We start from the raw sequence: 25,451 nt of genomic DNA, 5'->3' as shown, positions 1-25,451 counted from the left end.
AAGTCTGTGTACCTGAATTGACAGATCGGTGATGGGTTTACAGAATCCTCCCCACTGGCTCCTCCACGCTGATGAATGCTCAGTGCTAATTTAGCTATGAAGGGCTCGAGAGGGAATGAAGCATTTTGTACTTTATAGGTCCACTTCCTCAGCGCAACTGGGCTGCAGTTCCCCATATTCTTGTTTGTCCCGAACCTCGTGCATAGTGATCCTACAAACAAATTCACTGAGCTGTATACAAATGATTTCTTCCCGTCCTCTGAGAGTTTAAACAGGTGTTGGGAACAACCTCTCTTATGTTCACAGTGCATGAAGAGGAAAAGCTCATGGTTTGAATAAGGGGAGGTCATTGTGAACCAGTGACACACTACAACACAAAGAGGAGGCTCGCTTCCCCCCGGTGTGCCCACCCCCCCTTGAGTCGGTCAATTAAGACTCACATTGAGTTGAAAACTATAAAGTTGATGATCTTGAGTCTATGGAGGTAGCAGTTCTTATTAGGAGAGAGTGTTTCATGAGTCCCCAGAAGAGCACAAGGGCTCCAGAGGAGTGGGAAGCAAGAACAAGAGAGGAGGGGTTGCCAGGCCATCTGAGCTTCTTGAAGGTCATCGGCTTGAATGCAGTGGTGCTAATGCTGGTGCCGGTGGGGGATACAGTTTTGCAATAGATGATGTGAGAAAACTGTCCCTCTTCTCTCTGCAGACACCCAGCTCTTGTGCTCTGGATCTCTCTTGGCTGCTAGGCTGTGGTGCTACTTTTCTGGAGTCAGGCTGCAGTGGCTTCTACCTTCTTTCTGTCTGGACTTAGATGGCACAGCGGTTTCTCGGCACATCTGAAGAAGAAAGTGTGAGAAACAAAGACCATGGCTCCGTTCCGCTGTCAGAAATGTGGCAAGTCCTTCCTCACCCTGGAGAAGTTCACCATCCATAATTATTCCCACTCCAGGGAGCGCCCGTTCAAATGCTCGAAGACTGAGTGTGGCAAAGCCTTCGTCTCCAAGTATAAACTGATGAGGTAAGCGCCTTTAGGAGGGGGTGCGCTTTTACTTGGGCCTTTTAGTGTCTCTTCAGGCCTTCAGGGCTCTCACTGAAGGGGAGAAGAAGGCAGGGTGTGGGTGCATTTAGCCTTTTAGTCACTCTTTAAAGCCCTGTTTTCAGTGATTACTGGAGTATCCGGTGCTCCATTGCTGACCACAGCACCTGGAATTCAATCGTGTATTTAGACTTTGTGCGTGTACGTTTCTTAGACTTTCAGAGGATCTACGAACTACCAAAGCAGTGACTTTTCGCATGAGCCCTTTAAAAGAGAGTTGGTATACAGTATGAATTATTTCTCTGGTGTCAATTATATACTTGCTACTATTAGATAAGTGGTACCCAAAATGTACATTGTGTCCACAAGGGATTTTGGTAATACCACAGCAGTGACAAACTATGCGATCAGAGCGCAGCCTGGCTGACAGTGAGTGCTGTCTGTAGGCTTCTCTTGGTATTGCTTGTGCCTAATCTTCACAAAAAGATCCCTCAAGCTTCACCTTGCTGACAAATCACATACAAATGCATAGGTGAGAGACTTAGCAACCCAACTTCCAATCCGAGTGGTAGAAGCCCTACATTATCATTTCATCTTGGGGTACTTCAGAGGGAGGGACTTAAAAGAGATAAAAGGAAGGTATAAATTATGCTCCTGACCTTAAGAACACTATTACCGATAATGCAATATAAATTGATGCTTAAAATAAGACTGAAAATTTCTTTTGTACTTTACACTTCAAATGTCTTCAGTTGTAGTCCATTCTCTAGTTGTCATAGTAACAACATCAAGTGCCCACTGTGCGTGCACAGATTATGTCAGGGGCTCCCTGGTTAGTATCAAACCCATTTTGTGTATATGCAGGTATCCTTACTTAAACACAGAGGGTAGCTGGTGGCTTCAGTGGGGCTACCTCAGGGTACTAAGAGAAAGCACAGTGGGTCAGCAGATTATTGTAGTAAATAGAGTTAGTTAGAAAGACAATGGAAAGTCAACAGGTGCTTTAAGCACTATTGAAGAGGCAGTGGTTGGGGAGAAATGATTTATGTTATCAAGGTAGAAAGTAGGCCAAAAGCAGGAAGCAGTTGACTGTCCAGGCCCTAGCCCCTCTGTCTTCCCTGGACAGAGGCCATGTGCTTTCAAGGAACTGGAGAGGGCTGAGAAGGCAGGCAGCGTAGGTTCACCTTAAAGACTGAAAAAAAGCCTGGTAGCATACCATCCAGTGCCCAACCGTTACCACCCACAGTCCATTTTTTTTATAAGCAGAGATTGAAGCGAAATACCAGAAAGAGAATGTGGGTACCAGTCCATTAAAGAGCTACTAGGAAGAGACACCCACGGGCTAGAAAAACACAATTGGTTTACAAACTAAACGGATCTCAATCAGTAGAGAAAGTCTAAGAGCTGTGAGGGCGTCAATTAAACGTGGCATGGATGAGTTCTGTGCAAATTGGGTCAAATTGGGAAGTTCAGAAATTTCTGAAAAGTATCATACTCCTACTTAACCCCTTTCTGAAAAATATATTTCATATCCATATTGTTTTTTTTAAATCTATAGATAACAGGAAAATTTGATCTTTCTTATAAGCTTAAAGTTGAATCTGCCTTTTAGTAATTCTTAGCTTTTTAGATGGTAAAATGGTGTATTTATAGGGGAAATATATAAAATGTAGTTTAGTCCCTCAATGGAGGAATGGATACAGAAAATGTGGTATATTTACGTAATGGAATACTACTCAGCAATTAAAAACAATGAATTCATGAAATTCTTAGGCAAATGTTTGGATCTGGAAAATATCATCCTAAGTGAGATAACCCAGTCACAAAAGAACACACATGGAATGCAATCTCTGATAAGTGGATATTAGCCCAGAAGCTCTGAATACCCAAGACACAGCTCACATATCAAATGATGCCCAAGAAGAAGGAAGGAGAGGTCCCTGATCCTGAAAAGGCTCGTTCCAGCATTGTAAGGGAGTACCAGGACAGAAAAGTAGGAGGGGGTTGATAGGAGAATGGGCGGAGGGAAGAGGGCTTAGGGAACTTATGGGGAGGGGGGAACCGGGAAAGGGAAAATCATTTGGAATGTAAACAAAGAATATAGAAAATAAAAAATTATATTAAAAAAAGTAGTTTATAAGTGAAAAATGTCACTAAGACCTAGAGAAAATAACTGGTAACAACTTGATAGGGATGCCTCTGTCTTTTCTACATTCATAAAATAATTCTATTGCAAACTGTACCCCCTCCTTTGTGCTTACAGACACATGGCGACACACTCCCCACAGAAGAATCACCAGTGTACTTACTGTGAGAAGACCTTCAACCGGAAGGATCACCTGAAGAATCACCTCCAGACCCACGATCCTAACAAGATCTCCTACGTTTGTGAAGATTGCGGCAAGAAGTACCACACCATGCTTGGCTACAAGAGGCACGTGGCCCTGCATTCAGCCAGCAGTGGTGATCTCACCTGTGGGGTCTGCACCGCGGAGCTGGGGAGCACCGAGGTCCTGCTGGACCACCTCAAGTCTCATGCGGAAGAAAAGGCCAACCAAGCCCCCAGAGAGAAGAAATACCGCTGCGAGCACTGCGATCGAGGCTTCTACACCCGGAAGGATGTGCGACGTCACATGGTGGTCCACACAGGATGCAAGGACTTCCTGTGCCAGTTCTGTGCCCAGAGATTTGGGCGCAAGGATCACCTCACTCGTCACACCAAGAAGACCCACTCCCAGGAGCTGCTGCAAGAGAGTATGCAGGCAGAATACCAGAGCAATTTCCAGCCCATCGCGCCTTCGGTTTCGTTCCAGATAAAGGTTGATACCATGCCTCCTTTCCAGTTAGGAGTGCTCCCCGAGAGCGGGCTTGCTGGTGGCTTGCCACCCGAGGTTCATGGCCTAGTGCTTGTTCCCCCAGAAGAGGCTCCTCAGCTTATGCCGGCGATGCCGCCTTTGGAGCCTTTGGAGCCAATGCCAGCTATGCAGTCCCTGGAGCCGCTGCAGCCCCTGGAGCCACTGCAGCCCCTGGAGCCACTGCAGCCCCTGGAGCCGCTGCAGCCGATGGAGCCGCTGCAGCCCATGGAGCCTCTGCAGCCGATGGAGCCACTGCAGCCCCTGGAACCGCTGCAGCCCCTGGAGCCACTGCAGCCCCTGGAGCCACTGCAGCCGATGGAGCCACTGCAGCCCCTGGAACCGCTGCAGCCCCTGGAGCCACTGCAGGCCCTGGAGCCACTGCAGCCCCTGGAGCCACTGCAGGCCCTGGAGCCACTGCAGCCCCTGGAGCCACTGCAGCCGATGGAGCCGCTGCAGCCCCTGGAGCCACTGCAGCCCCTGGAGCCACTGCAGCCCCTGGAGCCACTGCAGCCCCTGGAGCCACTGCAGCCCCTGGAGCCACTGCAGCCTATGCAGCCAATGCCTCCAATGCTGCCAATGCCGCCGATGCTGGCAATGCCAGAGCAGTCGTTCGCTCTGCACCCTGGCATAGTTCCCACCTCTCCTCCCCCAATTATTCTTCAGGAGCATAAGTACAGCTCTGTTCCTACCTCGTATGCCCCATTTGTCGGCATGCCAGTTAAAGCAGATGGCAAGGCCTTTTGCAACATGGGTTTCTTTGAGGAATTTCCTCTGCAAGAGCCTCAGCCGCCTCTCAAGCTCAATCCGTGCTTTGAGATGCCCAAGGAGGGGTTTGGGAAAGTTACCCTGCCCAAAGAGCTGCTGATCGATGCTGTGAATATAGCCATTCCTGCCTCTCTGGAGATTTCCTCCCTATTGGGGTTTTGGCAGCTCCCTCCTCCTCCTCCCCAGAATGGCTTTGTGAATAGCACCATCCCTGTGGGGCCGGGGGAGCCACTGTCCCACAGGATAACCTGTCTGGCACAGCAGCAGCCACCACCACCGCTGCCGCCTCTACCACCGCTGCCACTGCCCCAGCCAGTGCCACAGCCACTGCCGCAGCCCCAGATGCAGCCCCAGATGCAGCCCCAGTTTCAGCTGCAGATCCAGCCCCAGATGCAGCCCCAGATGCATCTGCAGCCACTACAGCTGCAGCTACCACAGCTGCTGCCACAGCTGCAGCCTCAGCAGCAGCCGGAGCCTGGTCCTGAGCCTGCTCCTGAGCCAGAGCCAGAGCCAGAGCCAGAGCCAGAGCCAGAGCCAGAGCCAGAGCCAGAGCCAGAGCCAGAGCCAGAGCCAGAGGAAGTCGAGGCAGAACCGGAGGCAGAACCGCAGGCAGAACCAGAGGCAGAACCAGAGGCAGAACCACAGGCCCAGCCACAGGCAGAACCACAGGCTGAGGCAGAAGAAGAGGAAGAAGACGATGAAGAGGAAGACCTACAGTCAGAAGCAGCCCAGATAGCAGTGAGTGCTGTGACCATGGGCCAGCCCCCCCTTCCCCCCACCCCCCATATTTTCACATCTGGCTCCAACAGTGCTATCCTGCCCCATTTCCATCATGCATTCAGATAAATAGGTTTTTTTTTTGTTTGTTTAAGAGGGTGCTTCTCTTGTGGAAGATGGTTTAAACATTAGTTACAGTTTGAGGAGAAGCATTAGAAAGCAGGAATGGGGCTTTAGCTTATTTGCCAGGAGTAGGTTGAGAAAAAGATTTCTCTAACTGCATGCGTTGTGCCAATATATACCCTTAGTATTCGTGCTTTGTACCAAATTTAGTGAGCACCTGCATATTCTGTAATCGAACTGCAAATATTATCATATTATCCTCATATTATTATCCTCATATTATTACCCTCATATTATCCTCATATTATTATCCTCATTATCAAATAATCACGTGATGACGTGATTAAGATCCAAAACATGAGCTGCTATTTTGTAAATATCGTGTTGAATGTTAGCCGTTGTAGTGATGTTAGCTGTGTAGCTGTGTGTGGCCTAGGAAGGGAATGGTGGTGTGAAGTTTGGATTTCTCCAACTTAGAAGGTGTTTTTAAGAAAGGAGGGTAATCTTCCTATGGCTTTTATAACTAGGCTGTGTGTTTCTTTTCAGGGATTCATCTACTTTCAGAGATGGATTTAGTTTAGCTACTCTTGTTGTTAGCTTACTGTGTCGTTTGTTCTTCTGGTAGCCCTACTGTGTGACTTTGTAGAAAAGTTCTGTGTGAAGCTATAGATGTCTACGTTTTTTTTAAGTGAATTTTAAATGTACTTTTTCAATATTTTTCATGCGATGTTGTTCCAATGTGAGTTACGACTTCATTTATCTTAAAGACAAAACTGGTTGTCAGTCATATCTGACAGGAAGAAAGAAATCGCCGTGTAACCAAGTCAAGCGGCCAATGATGGAAAGAAGAATCAATCAGAACTGTTTTGTGGACTGTGAGACTCATTATCTTCTTAACAGGAATTTAAGAAAATGTACTGGAATTAAAAAAAAAAGCTTAAGTATATTAGATAAGAATTTTCTTTGCCTAGCTTAACCTACTTAAGCTGATTAAGTTCTGAAGTATTGTTTGTAACCACCAATAGAAAAGTGTATCTGTAGTTGATCAATTTAAGTCATTGTTAGTTTGTATCCCAAGAGGATTGCATTTTGCAATGTAACTGTACTTGTAACCTCACTTGATATCTTGTTAATCAATTTTGAAAGTGTAGAACCTAACCTTTGAAGACTCTGTAGTTCCTTCTTGAGACTGTCTTTCCCAACATATGTATCCTAACCTTTGAAGACTCTGTATTTCATTTTTGCGACTGTATTTCCCAGCATATATCTTCTAACCTTTGAAGACTCTGTATTTCATTTTTTTTGAGACTGTATCTCCCAGCATATGTATCCTAACCTTTGAAGACTCCGTATTTTCTTTTTGAGACTGTATTTCCCAGCATATATCTCCTAACCTTTGAAGACTCTGTACTTCATTTTTTTGAGACTGTATCTCCCAGCATATGTATCCTAACCTTTGAAGACTCTGTATTCCCTTTTTGAGACTGTATTTCCCAGCATGTATCTCCTAACCTTTGAAGACTCTGTATTTCGTTTTTTGAGACTGTATCTCCCAGCATATGTATCCTAACCTTTGAAGACTCTGTATTCCCTTTTTGAGACTGTATTTCCCAGCATGTATCTCCTAACCTTTGAAGACTCTGTATTTCGTTTTTTGAGACTGTATCTCCCAGCATATGTATCCTAACCTTTGAAGACTCTGTATTCCCTTTTTGAGACTGTATTTCCCAGCATGTATCTCCTAACCTTTGAAGACTCTGTATTCCCTTTTTGAGATTGTATTTCCCAGCATGTATCTCCTAACCTTTGAAGACTCTGTATTCCCTTTTTGAGATTGTATTTCCCAGCATGTATCTCCTAACCTTTGAAGACTCTGTATTCCCTTTTTGAGACTGTATTTCCCAGCATATATATCTACATATAATAAACGCTAAGCATCTGGCAATCTTTCTGTCTTTTCATTTAGCGACACCAGTGACATCAAAGTGGACGTGGGTTATATGCCCATTGAGCTAGAAAACCTCAGTTTTCTTATGCCCTCTCCTGGTCATTTCTTCTTATGAAAGTACTTTATAGCACCCATGGGAACTTTAGCTCTTTTGAATAAATTATGACTTAAGAAAAACCTACAAACTCATGTCACATTCTCAGTACTGAGTCTTATGATGTCACATGATTTATTTCTGATGCACAGGTCTAGCCACCATATCCTGGACTACCATGATTCAGTTTCACAATAGTGATTATAGTTGATTTCTGGTGCCTCTTAGAAAACTTGTTCCCTATTAGGATTTCTTCAAAAAACATTATACCCTTTATATACAACAGGGTTTTTTTTGTATTGTTTTGGTGTGTGTGTGTGTGTGTGTGTGTGTGTGTGTGTGTGTGTGTGTGTTAGCTCTATATGAGAGTCTGAGAGAACAAACAGGAAGCCTTGAGTTCATTTGTATATTGAAGAAATCTTGTCAACAAGCCCAAGGTGGGACTGGGTTGAAGCCAGTTACAGTAGTGGGGAAACCTTGCACTATGGGATCAGTTGCGAGACCAGGGCCCACAAGCCAGAGTTGACCCAGAGTAGACAATGAGGCAGCAAGATAACCTCACGGGATCAAACTCACTGTTCTGAGATATCTTAGTTCCCACAGTCCCCCTCTTCCTCTGGGTGGGAAGGCAGTCTCCCCAAACAATAGTTAACCTCAGCCAAGGTCTGGTTACATATGCTTCCACAAATACCTTTACATAGGCTGCTGCGGTCTGTGGTCAGTTGCAGAAAATACTTGATTTTCCTGTATGTGAAACAATGGCATTTGGTCCCCATGGTCTAGATCATTGGAATTTCGGAATGTTGCACCGGCAGTGGGAGGAGCCTGGGATTCTTCTTGCAGACATGTTGACAGAGAACGTTGTTTAGTTTTCCTAATTAAGTTCCCCCGATTAAGAAAACGTTCTTGAATTAAAAAGTTTGAACCAAGTGTAAATGCCTACAAAAGGATGTTTCCTGACCCTTCAGACTCCAGAAAGAAGGAAGAGTTGACTCAGCACCAAACACAACTCTGTAAACAGAGCAATGATAAAAATGAGACTAGAATGCCTCAGGTCTGGCTCTGATAGACGAATGTGGCACAAGGCTGCTCCACCTGTCACAACCATCGGAAAATAGATATTTAAATTACAATTCATAACACTAGCAAAATTACAGTTCTGAAGTAGCAACAAAAATGATTTTATGGTTGGGGGAGGTTACAGCAGGGGGAACTGTGTTAATGGATGACAGTATTAGGAAGGTTGAGAACCACTGCCTTAAAGCCTTTTTTTACAGCAAGAAAATATATCCTCAATCTTTCCCCTCCATTCCAAGAAATGTAAATTGGGGCTGAACGTGGTGGTAGACATTTTCAGTCTCAACCCTTGGGAGGCAAAGACAGTCAGATCTACGACTTAGATCCCTGCCTACTATACAATGACTACACACACACACACACACACACACACACACACACGTACATATATATGGGGGCATACAGACTTTGGTAGACTATCCTATCTCAGACAGTTCTATATGGTGTATACAGGAATATGTAGGGTGAGAATGGGGATTCTGGAAAGATGACCCAGTAGTTAAGAGCACTTGCTGCTCTTGGAGAGGACCTGGGTTTGGTTCCCAGCACCCAGATGATAGCTCACAAATGTCTGTAACTCTAGTTCCAGAAGATCTGGCACTCTTTTCTCACTTCTGCAGTGCACAAGGCATGCATGTGGTGCCTGTACATACTACACATAATTTACACCCACATCATGCACATTAAATAAACACAAAAATCATAGCATTAAAAATAAAGTAGGAATAATTACTAACCATAGTTTAATAGGTGCACATTGTCAAAAAAAGGGGGGAAGGTCATGGTTTTTTACATAGAATGAAGTGGGGTGAAAGCTGACGTTCCCACCAGACAACTAAGGTTCTCTAATGACTAGTTCACAAAAGGATACAAATAGCAAAGACACATTGTCATTCTTAAATGTATTAAGGACACTTCAAGCAAAATTTCAATCTTTAAACCAGACATCACGATTTAAGCTGATACATTTAATGACTTTTGAAAAATGTCAAAAGGGCAGATAAAGTTGAAAGCTAATGTCACTCATTCTGAATGACACCAGACGAGAACAGACATTTCTGGCCTTCTGCAGTAGTGTTTCTGGACAGCAGAGCTCCAGGAAGCCATTCTGAAGATAGAAAAGAGCAAGGACATGAACATCACCTTGGTTTCCACATGGAAAATGTTAGGTAACCTTTGAAGTCCTGGGAAACATGGCACTTACTTGGTCTCTGGGCCAGCCTCAGACCGTAAACTTAAATCACAATGGACTCATTATGTATACCCAGCAAAACTATCCAGGATGAAGATGTAGGAGTCCGTGGGTGTGAGCACAAGGTATCTTTTTAGGGGAAGTATATTTGTAAAAAAATGGCAGACTCAGTGGCTTCTAGGTGAAAGGAAAGGAATCTTCCCTTTCCTATATAGCCAAGACATAAATGGGACTGTAGAGATAGCTCAGTGAACTGCTTGATTCACAAGGATGAGGATGTGATTTTAATCTTCAGAACCTTTTTTTTTTTAAAGAAGCCAGGAATGGTGAAGTGTGTTTATAATCCCAGAGTTAGGGGGACAGAAATAGGTGGTTCCCTGGTGTTCAATAGCCACCTTGCCTAGTTACTTGTATTCCAGGCCAGTGGGAAACACTGCTTCAAAAGAAAAAAGTCAGCTTGTACCTGAAGAATAAGACCTGGGCTTGTCCTTTGGCTTCTACTCAGACAGGTACACTTCACACATACGCACCTGTATACACACCTTAACGTGTTCTTACGAACCACGGACTCAGCGAGACCTTTGTCGGGCCCTCTCAGGACTTGACTGCTCTAAGCCCTTCTCTCAGAGGTTCACTCACTGGACCCTGGGCACATGACCAGCCGCACTGGGATCCGTGTACATGGCCTTATGCTCGCCTGGTCTCTAGGAGTTAATCTGTTTTAGAAGACTTACTAAATCCTTGTCTGAGTTTTCCTCCAGAAGCAGGGTCCATGGCTAATCCTTTGCAAACATAAACAGATTTGTTATTATGTCAAAAGGGAACATTCCCAAGGAGGGAGGAGGTAAGGCGCCATTGTGAAACCCTCACACTAATTTCCAAACTCCCTGTTCTTGTTTTCTTTTCAGTATCTATAGACACAGACCCACCCATTCTTGAACTTGGGGCAATATAAATACAGACAGACAGACATAAGAACAGACCAACAACAGGGACCATTTCAGCTGCTTTTGGCCACTACCTTATAGTCTATGGTCTATTTGGGAATTTTAAAGAAACAAACCTTTTTATTGATTCTTCGTGAGTTTCATACCATGCACCCCAATCCTTCTCATCTCCCCATCCTGTCATATCCGCCCCCACTCTTGCAACTCTCCCCCTAAGAAAACAAAGTTAAACATAAAAAGAATATTTTCTTGGGAAAACTGTAGTGTCCCACAGTATACACTTTGTCCATACACCTTTACTTGCAAATTGTCATTGCAATGAATCATCGGTCTGGTCCCAAGGCCCCTGGCTTCTGCTGTGCTATCGACCCCAGATTCTCACCAGGACTCCTCTCAGATTCCTGTTGTTGTTGTGTCATGGGGATCCTGCAGCTATGGATCTGCAGGACTGGCCTCTTCACGTGTTCCAGCAGTCCATTGATGAGGTAGACATTGGGGCGGGCTAACTCAAAGGCCTGGATCCCGGCCTGGTGACAGTTGAGTTGGTCAGCTCTCCAGTTCTCCCACACTCACACCTCCAGGGTGAAGCTCTTCAGCATTGCCTAGGCTAGCTCACCCAAAGCTTCAGCTGGAAAGGAGCAGTTCCAGCCAGTTCTACCATGCTGCCTCCAGGTGGTGTGGGCATGGCGGAGATGCCTTCCACCTCCCTGCCCCTTGCCACCTGCTATTGCATGGCCATGGACCTAGACATGGCTGGGACTTCCTCGGAACCTAAGATGGCAGGTGGGACAGGCTACTCACAACAGGCTATTCTTCTCCAGTTGCATCTCTCTTCACGACAGATGCTCAAGCTATTCTGATTCTCTCCCATCTGTCCACCCCATACTTGCCCATCATAGTGACTTCCACCAAGGGGAAGTGAGCCACACAGCAGGCAGGCTTCCCAGTGTTCTCCACGTACCCAAACCACGTGGTATGGCTCCAGGTGAGCCTCTGGGTGTCTTCATCTGCCTGTTCCACATGGCAGTGGGTTGGCCACTCTACTTGGTAATTTTAAACTGCCACCTTCAAGAACCAAACATTTATATAACACGAATCAACATCCTGCTACAATAGTGTCCCAATTTTTCAAACGCATCCCACTGTTTCCTGTCTTTATGGGATTTTGTTTTGTTTTGTGTTTGTTTGTTTTTTTTGTTTGTTTGTTTCTTTGTTTTTGGAAGCTCTCTTCTGGGAATGGTTTGATAAGCCTTCTGGAAGCATAAAAGACTGCCCCATCTCCCCACCCCCATCCCGATCTCATATTTTTGTCTCAATGGGTTTCTTACACTCTCATCGGAACTGCGGGCACGGAGACTGCAGAGTCTAAGAATGCTAGCACACTACACTGAGGTCTTGACCGTATGACTTGAAACAGGATTTATTCTTGTAAGGATTGAGTTCCCTCTGTCCTGGAGGTCTTCTTCCTAGCCACTCGGTGTTTTATGAAGAACCAGCAGTAAGATCATTATGGATCAAAGGATATAGGAATAAAATGAGGCTTTGGGGTTAGTTCTACCCCAAAATAGACAGTCTTTCCTTCTGCCAAAGAACCAACAACTCTGCCCATCACTGTGAACACAGTGAAGGAGAAAGAAGCGGGTCCTGGTAAGATGTTTAGCTTGTTAACTAACCACTGGTAGCTTCAGGGATTAAAAGCAGAGCCCGCAGGATTTGGGCTGTGATGCTACTTAGTAAGTACATGAAGCAGCACTGGCTTGCACCCTGCTTCTACCTTTTCATGGTGGTTTTAGTCCCTGTATGAAGCGGCAGGGGAAACTAATCTGCTGCCACCCCTCCCCTAAACATTCACTGTTCTTACTCAAAGCCTTATGGAAACAGCTACTAGTTACTACCTGTTAAAAACAGAAGCTCATTTTTCATCTGAACATCAGAATCTTTGTGGGAAAGCAAGAAGTGCCATATTTTTTTCCTCGAGTAATTTCCTAATGTAACCTTGATATTTACCGCTCTGAACCTAGTTTTTGCAAGGACACAGTTCTGGGGAAAGTTCTACTGCTTTGTATTAGTTATTTTTCCTTTGGTTGGTGTTTGGGGTGTCGCTCTGTTGCCTGAGCTGCCTAATCTTTCTTGTAACTTGTTCATCTGACAAACAGCAATAGGAGTCTATATCGTCATCCCTGTACTATTGTAAGGATCACATGCGGTTTTGTCCCCAAAGTGCTTAGAAGAATGCATGATATAAACTGGGGAGGGGGGGGCGTTCTTGTCCATCAATGAGGAGACTTTTTTTGGAGACAGAGTCTCCCTATATAGCCTTGACTGGCCTTGAACTCAAAGATCTATGGGATCTGCCTCCATCGTGCTAGGACTAAAGGTGTGTGTCACAACAACTGGCAAATTTATTTATCATAAATAGGAGCAACCTACCTGCTCGACATCAGGATAATTGGCAGTGTTCCTGATACAATACTGTGTTTTTCAAAGGAATTCTTCTACCATAGGGTAGCATTTGAATTGTGTTAGGTCGGAAAACTCAGGTAGGAACAGAAACAAAATGGGTGTGTGTGTGTGTATGTGTGCGTGTGAAAAAGTCAGTGGTACCAATGGTTAGAATGTTAGGATTCAGAACTATTTTTCACTCTCTTTATACCTTTCCCTCTGTTTCCCAATGTCTTTTACAGTAAGCAGACAGCTCTTGCAAAATTTCCAAAATTGCTAATTCTCAAATGGGATTTTTTTTTTTGGCAGGCTAGCTTAAAGTGACAAGAAACAAAAAGTTCCCAGGGAATTCTAACTGCTGGCTCACACAGATATGTTTGACAGGCAGAGGGTGGAGGACTTAGCGTGGCACTGATGGCAAGGTCTGGGATTCCTTGCTGCCTTGCCTGGCACTCTCTGTCTCCCATGCTCTGGTCCCAGCCTTTACCTCCAACTGTAACTTCTCTTCAACACTCTAGCTTGTCCCTGTGTTTTGGCCACGGGAACTACGTGCTTCCAGACCACATCTCTGGTGTTCTAAAGTTCCTGTCTTTGTCCATCATCAGCATGTCCAGCTCATCCTAAATGCTTCTCCTTCCTTAAAGTTTCCTGTCTCTCTGTCCCTTCTGCCATTAAGCTCCAGGGACAAAGCTGGTCTCTCTTCATTCACTGCCTGCAGACTTCACTGCCCAGTGTTAAATATAGATATAATGATTGGCTGTTATCCTAGACGTAACAGACCTAGAAAACAACCATATATAGTAACTTAATGTTGAATAGTGGCTCCGCTTGAGCCTCCACGAGGGTTTGGCAACTTCACGTAACATCACAAGCTCGCCAGTGTTAGAGGCTTTCCAGTGTGTGCTACGATTTCTTACGACTCTGGGATAAGAAAGATGGATACACTCCTGTGTCTGTGCTGCTGGGAATTTAGAGGGATGTTACACATGGGAGGCCCTATGTGCATCTTTTATTAGCAAGAGTTGGGCAACGTGAGAGCCTTAGTTTGGGGGAAGCTGCTATAGTTCAGAGAGGTATAGGTTTGTTCCCAATGGAGAGGCCATTAGTGAAACCACTCTAAGGAAGAAGTGAAACAGTTCTCTATTTCTCTCTCTCTCTCTCTCTCTCTCTCTCTCTCTCTCTCTTGCACACACACACACACACACACACACACACACACACCTGCCACTATGAATATAATTCATGATTGCCCCCCCCCCATTACCTGTGACCTTCAGTCTATATAAAACTGTAAGCTAAACAAATCTATTTTTCCTCATAGAGTATCTATCTAGTCTCGGGTTGTCATTATAGTAACTGAAAATGGACTAATACAAAAGTTAACTACTGGATAGGTGAAGGACACTATGAGAAGGTCACAATTTTTGAAAAAGAAAGATCAATTAGCCTAAGCTACTAATACCAAAGTCAGAGGACAGCTTGTGGAAGTAGATTCCCTCTTTCCACCACTTGGGTCCCAGGGGCCAAACTCACGTCTTCAGGCTTGAAGCACATATCCTTTATCCGCTGAGCCATCTTGCTACCCAAAGGCACTTTTTAAAAAACAGTCTTCTGTTGTGTCATGCTATGGCAGAACACCAAGTGGTAAGAGACCACACTTACATACATGAGGGAGGGTGGAGCTCTCACACTAATCGCCTCAGAAATCTCCCTCTTGACACAGTCGAACAGGGGAATTAAGCTTACAAAGCCTGAACTTTGGTGGACATATTCCTACCACAGCATTCTGCTTTAGCAGGCCCCGATTCATGTCCTTTTATGCAATATAAATCCATTCTATTTCAACAGCACTGGTCTTAACTCATTTTATTTTTTTAATCTATTTCACAATTCACTCATCAGACAAATTCCCCCTCTTTGGATATCTGTGGAACTAAATTTCACTCGCTTCTAAACGAGACAACCAGACAGGCTTAGGATAAAGACTCTCATCTTAATAGGATGCTTTTTTATAAGGTCCGCAATGGTTAATCTTCACAGTCCATTTGATGGGATATAGAACAACGTAGGAGACTCACTTCTGGGTGCATCTGAGAGGACTTTGATAGAGAGTTTTAACTGAGGAGGATCTTCCTTAAATGTATACAATAGGATTCCATACACTAAGAATCCCTGAAAAAAAAATAAGAAGAAAGTGAGTACTGAGATGAAATGTGACCGGTTGTACCATGCCCCTGCTACAACAGGGGCCACCATATTGTCTTCATTGCCAGGGTGGGTGATGTCCTCAGACTGTCAATCTAAACAGTCTTTTTATCCCTTAAGTTTCCTTTGTTTTGTTTTCCTCCCAGCAACGAGAACAGTAGCGAGTATGTATCCCTATATCCCGGGGTCTCAGGGGTGATCCTGCCCCCACGGCTCTGCTAAGCATTGCCTTAAGCTGAGCTCTTCTGCAGTGATTACTTGACTCAGGCAGGTTTCGGCCTGGATTCCCAAGCTCTCGGTGACATCACTTGGAGTCTATGTAGGCCACTATAGCACTGGTGATTTTATCACCACAAAGGTGGATACTGCCAGAGCTCTGGAAGGCAGCTTCCAGAGCAATGGGTGGAATCAGATGCTCCCCCGATGACTCCCACCTTGAACCGTGTCTAGGACTGCTGAGGGATGCCAGAATTCAGAAAACAGAGTCCTGAGGTTCAGGGCAGTGACTGCTGAAGTCCTGTGGGCACATCTCCGGAAACACTACACACAACGTCTTAGCTTGCCTGGAAATTCTCTGAAATACCTTCAGGGTCTTTTGCTGACTTGAGGATTAGAAGCTGTCTTCTTTGTATCCATTAATCTCTGGAGCACACAGTTGCTGGGCCACACCCTTTTGCAGTCACTTGCAAACACGCATCTTTTATTCTATGCATGGCCAGGCTGAGAGGTTTCCAAATCCTCCCTTTCTGCCTCCCTTTTAATTATGATTTCCACAGTTAAATCATTTGTTTTCTTTCCTTGCTGTATGTGGCCAAACTCAGTTGTGTGGTACCTTGAGTTCTCCATGGCTTAGATATTCTTTCTGCCAGACATTTTAGTCTATTGCTCTTAAAGGCTGCCTACCACAAAATTCTAGCACACAGACAAGCCCTGCTAAGCTCTGTGCAGTTTCATACAAACCCCAATTTCTAATGCCTTTTCTCATCTCTCTCTAGAACCTAGGTGGATGGCCCTCCATTATCTATATTTCTGTAGTTTGAGCAGAAGCATTTAAGTATAGGCAGGTGGTACATGCCACTTCACAATGGAGAAACATTTCCAGGAGTGTGTGGACATGTAGTTTTGCTGAGCTAACAGCACAGGAAGCACTTAGACAAACCTAAACCTATCCACGGTATAGTCAGCCACTTAGCGTCCTCTAGGTGAGCTGGAGACCAGTACCTGGCCAGGCTGTAGTGGTCAGAGACAAGAGAATAAGAGATGTATGAATCCATGGCCAGCATAACACAGCTGCTTTACAGTACGATAATTTTTAATACATAGAAACATTCTCTGAAATAATGCTAAAGAGTATGCTATAGTCACATAAGTCGGCAAGCTAGTCCCTTCCTTCCATTAGGAAGCACTTTGTGCTATACATGCCGCATGTGTTATGCTTTTATACAGTTGTCGGGCAATGGGCTTAGGTCAGCATCACCGCCAACCCAGTGACAATCCTACGGAAGTGATGCCATCATTAGCCGATACTCATTTCCAAGTTCAACTGGGAACTTATAAGACCATCGTTACATATGCAGTCTACCCTTGACTAGCATCTTACAATGTGGCCCAGGACAGTCATTCCTAACATTAATTTTGCCTGGTGTTCTTGTCTTCTTAGCCACAGTCAGAATTAGTCTTAACTCCATTAACAGCAATCTAAGGTGTCTCTAGCTTGATTCTCCAAATTCCTTCTGCCTCTACCTATAACGCAGCTCTAAAGCCATATGTGTGCCTCCACAAATGTGTCTTTGACTTATTTCTTTGTTAAAGCAACAACTACACTTTCCTGGTTTAGGGTTTTTGTTGTTGTTGTTGTTGTTGTTGTTTGGTGCTTCTACAACAGGATATCTGAGACCAGATTCATCTAGACGGAGATTTCATTGTTACAGGTCTGGAGGCTGGGAAGTTCAAGGTGAACTGTCTGCATTTGGCAAAAGCCCTTCTTGCTGCAGCGCTCGTAGTAGTAGGGCAACTATGTGTGAGTGTGATCAAGAGAATCTCTCCCGTCCGCGTGGAACACAGCTCCAACAACCTGTCCATTCTCAGAGAAACAGCATTAACCGATTCTCTAGGGTGGAGCTCTGATGGCTACATCACATCTTCAAGGTCCCACCTCTCAACAGGCCTCACTGGGGAGGAGCAGCACAGAGGTTCTAAGCCTCCATTGACGGCCAAGAACAGACATAGCATTGGCTGAGCCCTGCCAGCTTGCTGTTCTGCTATCTAAAGGACAAGAATGGAGTCTTACAGTGAATGCCCTGGTCAAGAGAGTGCCCAAGCCAGGACAGAAGATGTCTGCCTTCTGTTTCCATCTCTTTCCAAGTTCACTAGAGTAGAGATCAAGGGTCCCAGACAGTGAGTGCTGAAGTCAGACTTAACTTTGTACACTGTCAACATCATCTAACCCTGATGAATTAAGAAATATTCCCTGTTGGCCAATGTGTATTGACCTCAAAATTAACAGAGTGCTTTTTAGTTTTTAAAGCATTATCATATACTCTCTAAAGAAAGAAATAGAGATTAAAAAAAATAAAAAAAAAACAACATGAGTCATCACACTCTGGAGCAAAGTTTAATAGTAAAATTTTATTAAAGAAATACATATGGCCTGAATTATTTTTTTCTCAGTTCAAAGCAAAAATCTACCTTACAATATTATTTCACAGCTGAGGAGAAACATAAAACCTGGTGAGACTTCTGGGGAGAAGTCAGAGTGGGAAGGAAACACTGGCGTCCCACATCTTGACCCCATTGCAAGAGCACAGTCTACCTGATAGTACTGCTTTAGACGGAAAGCTGGCCATTTCTAGAAGGCTTGATCCGTAGAGTGCAGATAATTTCATTAACTTCAACTCTCAGCACAGCCATAGTTTTACTGTCTCTCCCCACGTTCCTAGCTCAGTCTGCACGGGCCTTGTGAGATCCGAGGGGGGCAGTAAGGACCCTGATTTCTAGTCACCTGGGGTCTGTGCTTTGACCACTGGTTGGTGTTTTCTTATTTTTTCTTTTTTGATTAAGCAATGAGCTTTATTAGATTTACTTAGGACAATGGGGAAGGAATTGTTGATCAGAGCAAAAGGGATTCATAGTTATTATCCTGAAACTTGAAACCAGTGTTTGATAGATATTATGAATATAGGATACTAGAAGCACGCTGTATATCTGTAGGCATGTCTATGTGATAAAGAACACCGTATTGTGGTGGCTCAGTGTATCAGCTCCTCTTTTAAGTGTAGTTTGTCTGAATTTCTTCATGTGAATCAATTATACAAAATGCTGTCAATATAATTAAATAGTTTGAAAGGTGTATTTCATACCTTAATTAATTTTCCTTTTGAATGGTTTATTTCAGTTCCAAGGAAAGTGTTTCTAATCAAAAGGAGGCAGGCAAAGAGGCAAGTGGGCCCTGGCATTGAGCCTTACCCAGCTGAGCTCCCAGGCTGGCTTGATCTCCTATGCTGTCTCTAGGGGATTTTAAACAGCGAATCCTTTGGTTTTTATCTTTTTTCCTTTTGGGTGATCGGATACTAGAATCATGACATTTGAAAGATACTACATATCCAGGAAAACTGAGAAATAAGCATGCATTCCTAGAGAAAGGCACAAGATCTGGAAAAAACTTAAATTGAAGCAGTGGTTCTCAAACTTTCCTAATGCTATGACCCTTTAATACAGTTCCTCATGTTGTAGTGACCGTTAGTCATAAAATTATTTTTATCGCTACTTTATAATTGTAATTTTGCTATTGTTATAAGTCATAATGCAATGCAAATATCTGATAGGCAGATGGTCTTAGGTGACCCCTGTGAAAGAAAGAATATTTTAACCCCAAGGGCGTCGCTATGCACAGTTTGAAGGTGACTACCTTAGAGGATCTACTTGTGCTGACCAAGGGCACAAAGGCAGTCACCAGTTCTAAAACTCAGCAAACCCCGGAGAAGGAGGAGAAATCAGTTTCCAGAGTCATTACACTATTAGATTGGGATGCCTAGTATAAAACAAAATAGCAACAACTTCTTTTGAGAGCTATTTAATGTGTATGAGTGTTTGGACTACATGTGTGTGCATGCACCATTTGTACGTCAGTGTCCACAGAGTTCAAAAGTAGGCATTGAATCCACTGGAACTGGAGGTGTGGATGGCTGTGGTATGGATGGTTGTGAGCCACCACATGGGTGCTGGCAACCCAACCATGGTCCTCTGCAAGAGCAGCAAGAACTCTTAAGCACTGAGCCACTGCTTTCTTCCCCAAGTGCCTAGTTTTCAACAAGAAAACCACAAGGCATATGGTGAAGTAATGCAACGTGGCTCATTCAAAAGTAAAAATAAATTAATTGTCCCTGAAAAGGATCTGGTGACAGGCCTTCTAGACAGATCTAGTAGACAAAAACTTCAATAGCCATCTTAAAGTGCACAGAGAGCCCAAGGCAGGACTAGAGACAGTCAAGAACGCGAAGTGTGTGTGTGTGTGGGGGGGGGGGGGAAGGGGAACAGCCACGAGGAGACAGAATTCCTAACAAAAACCAAAAAATAAATTCTGCAACTGCAAAACAGAACATAAAGAGAGGCATTTTCCTAGGTTTCTGGGACGCAGTTGATCAGGGAGAAGAAAGAATTTGAAAATAAGAGAAATGATCAATTTGGAAAAATCGGGCAGTCAAAGCAATCGAAGGGGTTAGGAGAAATGTCTCAGCTGAGAAAGGTCTGCCTAGTGAGCATGGGCAACCGAGTTCATCAAACATAAGTACGGGGACTGTTGCGCTCACTTTTTGGCCCAGAGCTGACGAGGTGGAATCAGACAGGTGCCTGAGACAGGTGACCCAGCCGCGGACTCGGGCCAGTGCAAAACCCTATCTCAAACAAACAAACAAACAAACAAACAAAGAACAAAAGCCAAACAAAAACAAAAATCCAACAACAATAAGAAAGCAAGACTGGCTATCCTCTTAGCAACACACACACACACACACACACAGAGAGAGAGAGAGAGAGAGAGAGAGAAATGTACAAAGAACGAAGAAAATGATGTAGTGCCTGAACGACCTGTGGAAGAACATCATGCCAGCTATATTAGTGATGTGCTTTGGCAAAAGACCTGACAGAAGAAACCGAGGAAGGAGAAGTTGATTTTGACCTCCCAGGTCTTAGAGATACACCCAGTCCATTCTGGCAGAGAAGGTGTGCAACCCGAGTGTGAGCTCACTAGTGACAGTGTCATGAAAAGGTGCTGAGGCGAATGCTAGCTGTGGCTCGCTCAGGGTTCTTTAGCCTCAGTGTGGAACACAAGCCCCTGGAGTGGTGTGACCCACATTAAAGGTGAGTGTCCCCCTGCTCGCGCAGATCTTTATGAGAATGCTTTTGTGGACGTCCCCAGAGGTGTGCTTCCATGGTGATTCTAAATACAGTCAAGATGTTGATAAAGATTAATCATCACGCCGACGAATATATGCATTGTGGGAGGGAACATTCATTTTGGATTAAAAGAAAAGTGCGGAGAGGATTAACAAAGGCAAAGGCGATGCCTGAAAAAATTCCCCGATTTAATGAAAGTCATAGTTATAAGCAGCCAAGAAGTGCAACAAACCCCAACCAAGATGAACTCTAAAGACTAAACTGACAAAATCAAACTTCCAAAAGACAAGGAATCTTAAAGGCAGCCAGACGGAAGTGGTATGCCACACAAGGAACTCCCCAGTAAGACCACATGCAGTTTTCATAGAAAATTTCATGGGCAGAAGACAGTATGTTCAAAGTGTCTTAAAAATAGCCAACTAAATAAACACGGGAAACATCAGCCAAGAATCCAATGTCCTTTAAAAGTAAGAGAGAAGTGAAGAAATTCCTAGCTAAAAGAATTTGTTATGCTCATCTTGCAAGAATGCCCAAGGGAACTCTTCAGAGTGAATTAAGGGACCTTAAGCAGTAACTCAAAACTGAAGAAATAAAGAGGAAATAGATAAAGGTAACTATGTGGGCAACAATGAAAGTTGGTATTTATACAACTTTAGCTTGTAAGATTTTTTTCCCCCAACATAAGAGAATGATTAGTTTCTGTTGGTGGGTACAAAGTTTCTGTAAAAACACAATTCTGTGGTCTCAAAAAGAAAAAGGTGCACAGTAGTGTGACTTGAGTCTCAGAACCTAGGAGGCAGAAGCAGGTAGATCTCTGTGAGTTTGAAGCCAGCCCTGATTACCTAGGGAATACCCATTACAATCTTGTCCCAACAAACAAGAAAAAAAGGCGGGGCACCGGGCCAACAAGATGGCTTAATGGGTAAAGTACTTGCAGCCAAGCTTAACGACCTGTGTTCGGTCTCTGGAAGCCACATATACAAAATATAAACAGACAGACAGACAGACAGACAGAGAGGCAGGCAGGCAGGCAGATAGATAAATGTAAAAAAGTCTGGGAAATAGCTATTAAAGGAACAGAATTCTTTGTATATTACAGAAGATATTATAAATTCAAATTAGAGTGTTATGACTTTAGCATGTTGAATGTAATTCTTATGGTAATCACAAAGCTCATGGCTATAAAATATATATAAAAGAAAATAAGAAAGGAACTTAAGTATTCCACTATATTCAACAAAAGGAAAATTAAAATAGCAATACAGGAAATTAAAAAAACCCAAAGACAAATTGCAAATCAATAGCAAAATGTAGATGATCCCTCAGTGATTAGTTTACCTGTGAACAGAGTAAATGTTTCTACCAAGATCTAGAGATGTTAGAGTAGACAAGACACGAATCTAGCCAGATGATACCTATAATGGACTCATCTTAGACCTTAATAAACAAACAGGTTTGGAAATCAAGGGACAGAAAAGAATGTATCATGGAAAAGTCACTTAAAAAGTTCAAGACTTGTCATACGAATGTTGCATGAAATTGACTTTAAATCAAAAAGTTTTCGAGAGACAAGGAAGGATATTCATATTAGATCCTTCAAAACATAGGGGGAAGAAACTAAAAGAATTAAAAGGAAAAATAAACTGATAAAGCTGAAAGCTACCTACTGAGGCTTATAAAAATTCAGCGAAGGTAGAGGTAATGAGAAATTTATAGTTCTAAAGGTTTATGTTAAAATAAAACAAAAAAGAAGCCAGATGTGCTGCCTCGCACTTGCAATCCCAGCAGGAGGAGGCAGAGGTGGGAGGATCCACTTCCGGTTCAAGGCCAATTTGGTCTGCATACCAAGTTCTGGTCATGTTTACATAGCAAGCTCTTGTCGAAGAAAGCCCCTAAATGAAAAAGAAATCAAACTAACAACCTAATTTGGGAGCTTATCTGAAGCAGAACAAACCCGTTCTACTAATTCACTTTAGCCAGGTTATTATTATTATTTTTTTTAATCACAGCAACAGAAAAAGTATGAGACAAAGGGTTAATTTTGATGGTTAAGTTGAATGCATTTAGAATGGCTTTGAGATGGACAAACATTTCTGGGCACGTGTTTGAGGGTGTTCGCAGATGGTTACACTAGGGCTAAAGACCCACCCTGAATGTGCGAAGCACCATCTACTCAGGCCGAGGGTTCAGATAATAAAAGGGGTCAAAAGGAGACAGCCAGCTGAGTACGTGCGTACCTTCCATGCACAGGTTTATCTGCTTCCTGTCCTCAGATGTGTCACGATACCTCTGAACCTTGAGCCGAAACAAATACTTCCTCCCTTAACTTGTTGTTGTTGGGTATCAATCGCAGAAGAAAATAATACAGCAAGAAATTAAAAGTGGGAATGACGTGAGTAGACATTTCCCCAAAGATGATATGTTAATGGTCCATAAACACTTGAAAAGTTTTTCAAGTATCGTCCATCATTAAATGAACACATCAAAGTAGCAATGACACATCACTTTATCCGTTAGGACCGACCTCTCTCCTCTTCCCACGATTTGGTGGCGACATGGAAAAATGGGCCTGTTTCTTGAACAATGTTAGTAGGGAGAAATGTAAAACTGTACAGCTGGCATAGAAAATATCACTGTGGTTTTCTCAAAAAATGTAAAAACAGAGCTAGTATATGACCCAGCAATTTTGCTTCTGAGCATTAACTCCAGGAGTTGAAAGTTCAGATCTCAAGGAACCCAATGTACCCGGATGGAGGAGTAAATAAACAAAATATCATACACACATAAACCCACACGTACACAGCACACACATACACACCACACACGCACACACACTGAAATGTTAAGCCTTAAAAAGGAAGATAATTTTAACATATGCTACACAATGGCCAGACCTTGGGGACATTATACTAAGTGGAATAATCTAGTGACAATGGTAGAAATGCTATGTGTCTGTGGCTATAAATGGAACAGACAAGGTTGTAGAGACAGTGGCTGCCAGAGACCAAGAGAAGAGATAACGCAGAGTTAATGTTTAATGGGTACACACTTCAAGTTTCTCAGAATGAGGAGGACATACACCCAGCTACTGGGGAGGCTTAGGCAGGAGGATCCCAAATTAGAGGACCACATGGGTCATGGGTTATACAGAATGAGTCCAAGTCTAGCCTGGGTCATTGAGTGTGTCTCTCAAAAGAAAAAGGCAAAATAAGACTGGCAAGGTGGTTTGTCAAGTAAAGGAACCTGTTGTTTGGTCCCTGGGGCTCGCATGGTAAACGGAGAGAACTGACTCTTGCAAGTTGTCCTCTGACCCTGCCCCTCCCAGGACTGTCATTGGCATGTGCACACACACATAGTCTAAAGGAATGCAACTTAAAAGAAAAGAGAGGGCTGGAGATAGCTCAGTGGTAGAAGACGGGCTCAGTGTGAGCAGAGACCTAGGTTTCATGCTCAGGATATGATGAATGCATTTAATACCACTGAGCTATGTATTAAAACAGTTAAGATGGTAAATGCATGTAAAATTTGGAAAAAAATGAAAAAAAATTAATAAAAGATACAAACCTTAATATGGCCAAAATGAAACCAAAGAAACAAAACACTAACTAGGGTCTGTAAGGCCGGGCAGATAGCTTTAAAATATCAACTCTGGTTTTTGTTGGTCTTGTTGGTTGTTTGTTTTTCTTTCCCGTGTGTGTGTGTGTGTGTGTGTGTGTGTGTGCATGTGTGTGCCTGCCTACATGTGTGGGTGCATGCACTCATGCTTACACATGTATGTGGGAATTGGGGGGATGGTGTCAGGTGATTCTCTGTGTTATTCCCTGGAGACTGGGTCTGTCACTGACCCTGGAACTAGACTGGGTTCCAGACAGCTCCAGCAGTCTTCAGTCACTTTCTCCCACGGCTCCAGGGTTATGTGCCTGGCCGCTCCCAGCCTTTTACTGGGAACTAGAACACTCACCCTTGCACAGCAAGCTCTTTTACACACTGAACCATTTCCCAGGACCCTCTATTCAGGTTTTAATCCAGCGATAAGCCGCTCAAAACAAGCAGCAAAATGTCTTGGTATTTCCGCTGGGGCTGAGACTGGCTAGTACCTTCTAAACACGTCTACTGTCCAGAAGTGACAGTGTGGCTGTGAAATAACACATACTGTCTGAACAGCGCATGTTGGCAAGTGATAGCGAAGCACAGGGCAAGAGTACTGGGAACGGAGGGAACATGAGAAAGGGACCAGGGAAGTAGGAGAGAGAGAGGAAGAGAGACATCAACCTAAACAAAGAACATATGCAAACACCATAGGGCAATTAGCTCCTGTGTAGGCTGACTTTATAAAAATGCACGCTGGGCACGTTTGTTGTGCAGCGTACTCGGGGTGGAGAGCACAGTAGATATCTAATCCAGCCCACTGGTTACCAGCCATGTGCCTTAGAAAGGTCATGTATCCACCCCCTTTGTGCCTCAGTTTCCTTTTCTGTAGGTAGCAACATAAACCACTACGGAACGGCTCCGTGGGAGTCACAAGGCCAGTACCGTGATGGTGGCTTATACCTGCTGTCACTCTGAAGAAGTTATTCATTTGTAAACCTGACATGTGAGATTTTCAGTTGTCTCAGTCTTTTCTGTTTTAGCAGACCGGAGATCGATAGCCGGTGGATTC

At 43.9% G+C, this 25,451-nt stretch overlaps 1 protein-coding gene across 9 annotated transcripts in view; it reads left to right on the top strand.

The window, feature by feature from the left end:
- Plagl1 (PLAG1 like zinc finger 1) overlaps positions 1-7,429 on the top strand; it is a 40,848-nt gene extending 33,419 nt beyond the window's left edge. For 7 of the 9 annotated variants that reach the window (XM_052169349.1, XM_052169346.1, XM_052169347.1 and 4 more), the window contains 2 exons: positions 703-1,014; positions 3,296-7,429. In XM_052169349.1, coding sequence (XP_052025309.1) covers positions 863-1,014; positions 3,296-5,498 — 2,355 coding nt within the window. In that variant the 5' untranslated portion in view covers positions 703-862 and the 3' untranslated portion in view covers positions 5,499-7,429. Of the gene's footprint in view, positions 1-702; positions 1,015-2,805; positions 3,002-3,295 lie in introns of those variants that run through there. The other 2 variants (XM_052169350.1, XM_052169351.1) reach the window with 2 other exon arrangements.
- The last annotated feature ends 18,022 nt before the right edge of the window (positions 7,430-25,451 follow it).

This window comes from Apodemus sylvaticus, chromosome 23, assembly GCF_947179515.1.
Source record: "Apodemus sylvaticus chromosome 23, mApoSyl1.1, whole genome shotgun sequence".
In the NCBI taxonomy this organism is placed as follows: Eukaryota; Metazoa; Chordata; class Mammalia; order Rodentia; family Muridae; genus Apodemus; species Apodemus sylvaticus.
This window is presented reverse-complemented; position numbering and strand designations above follow the sequence as displayed.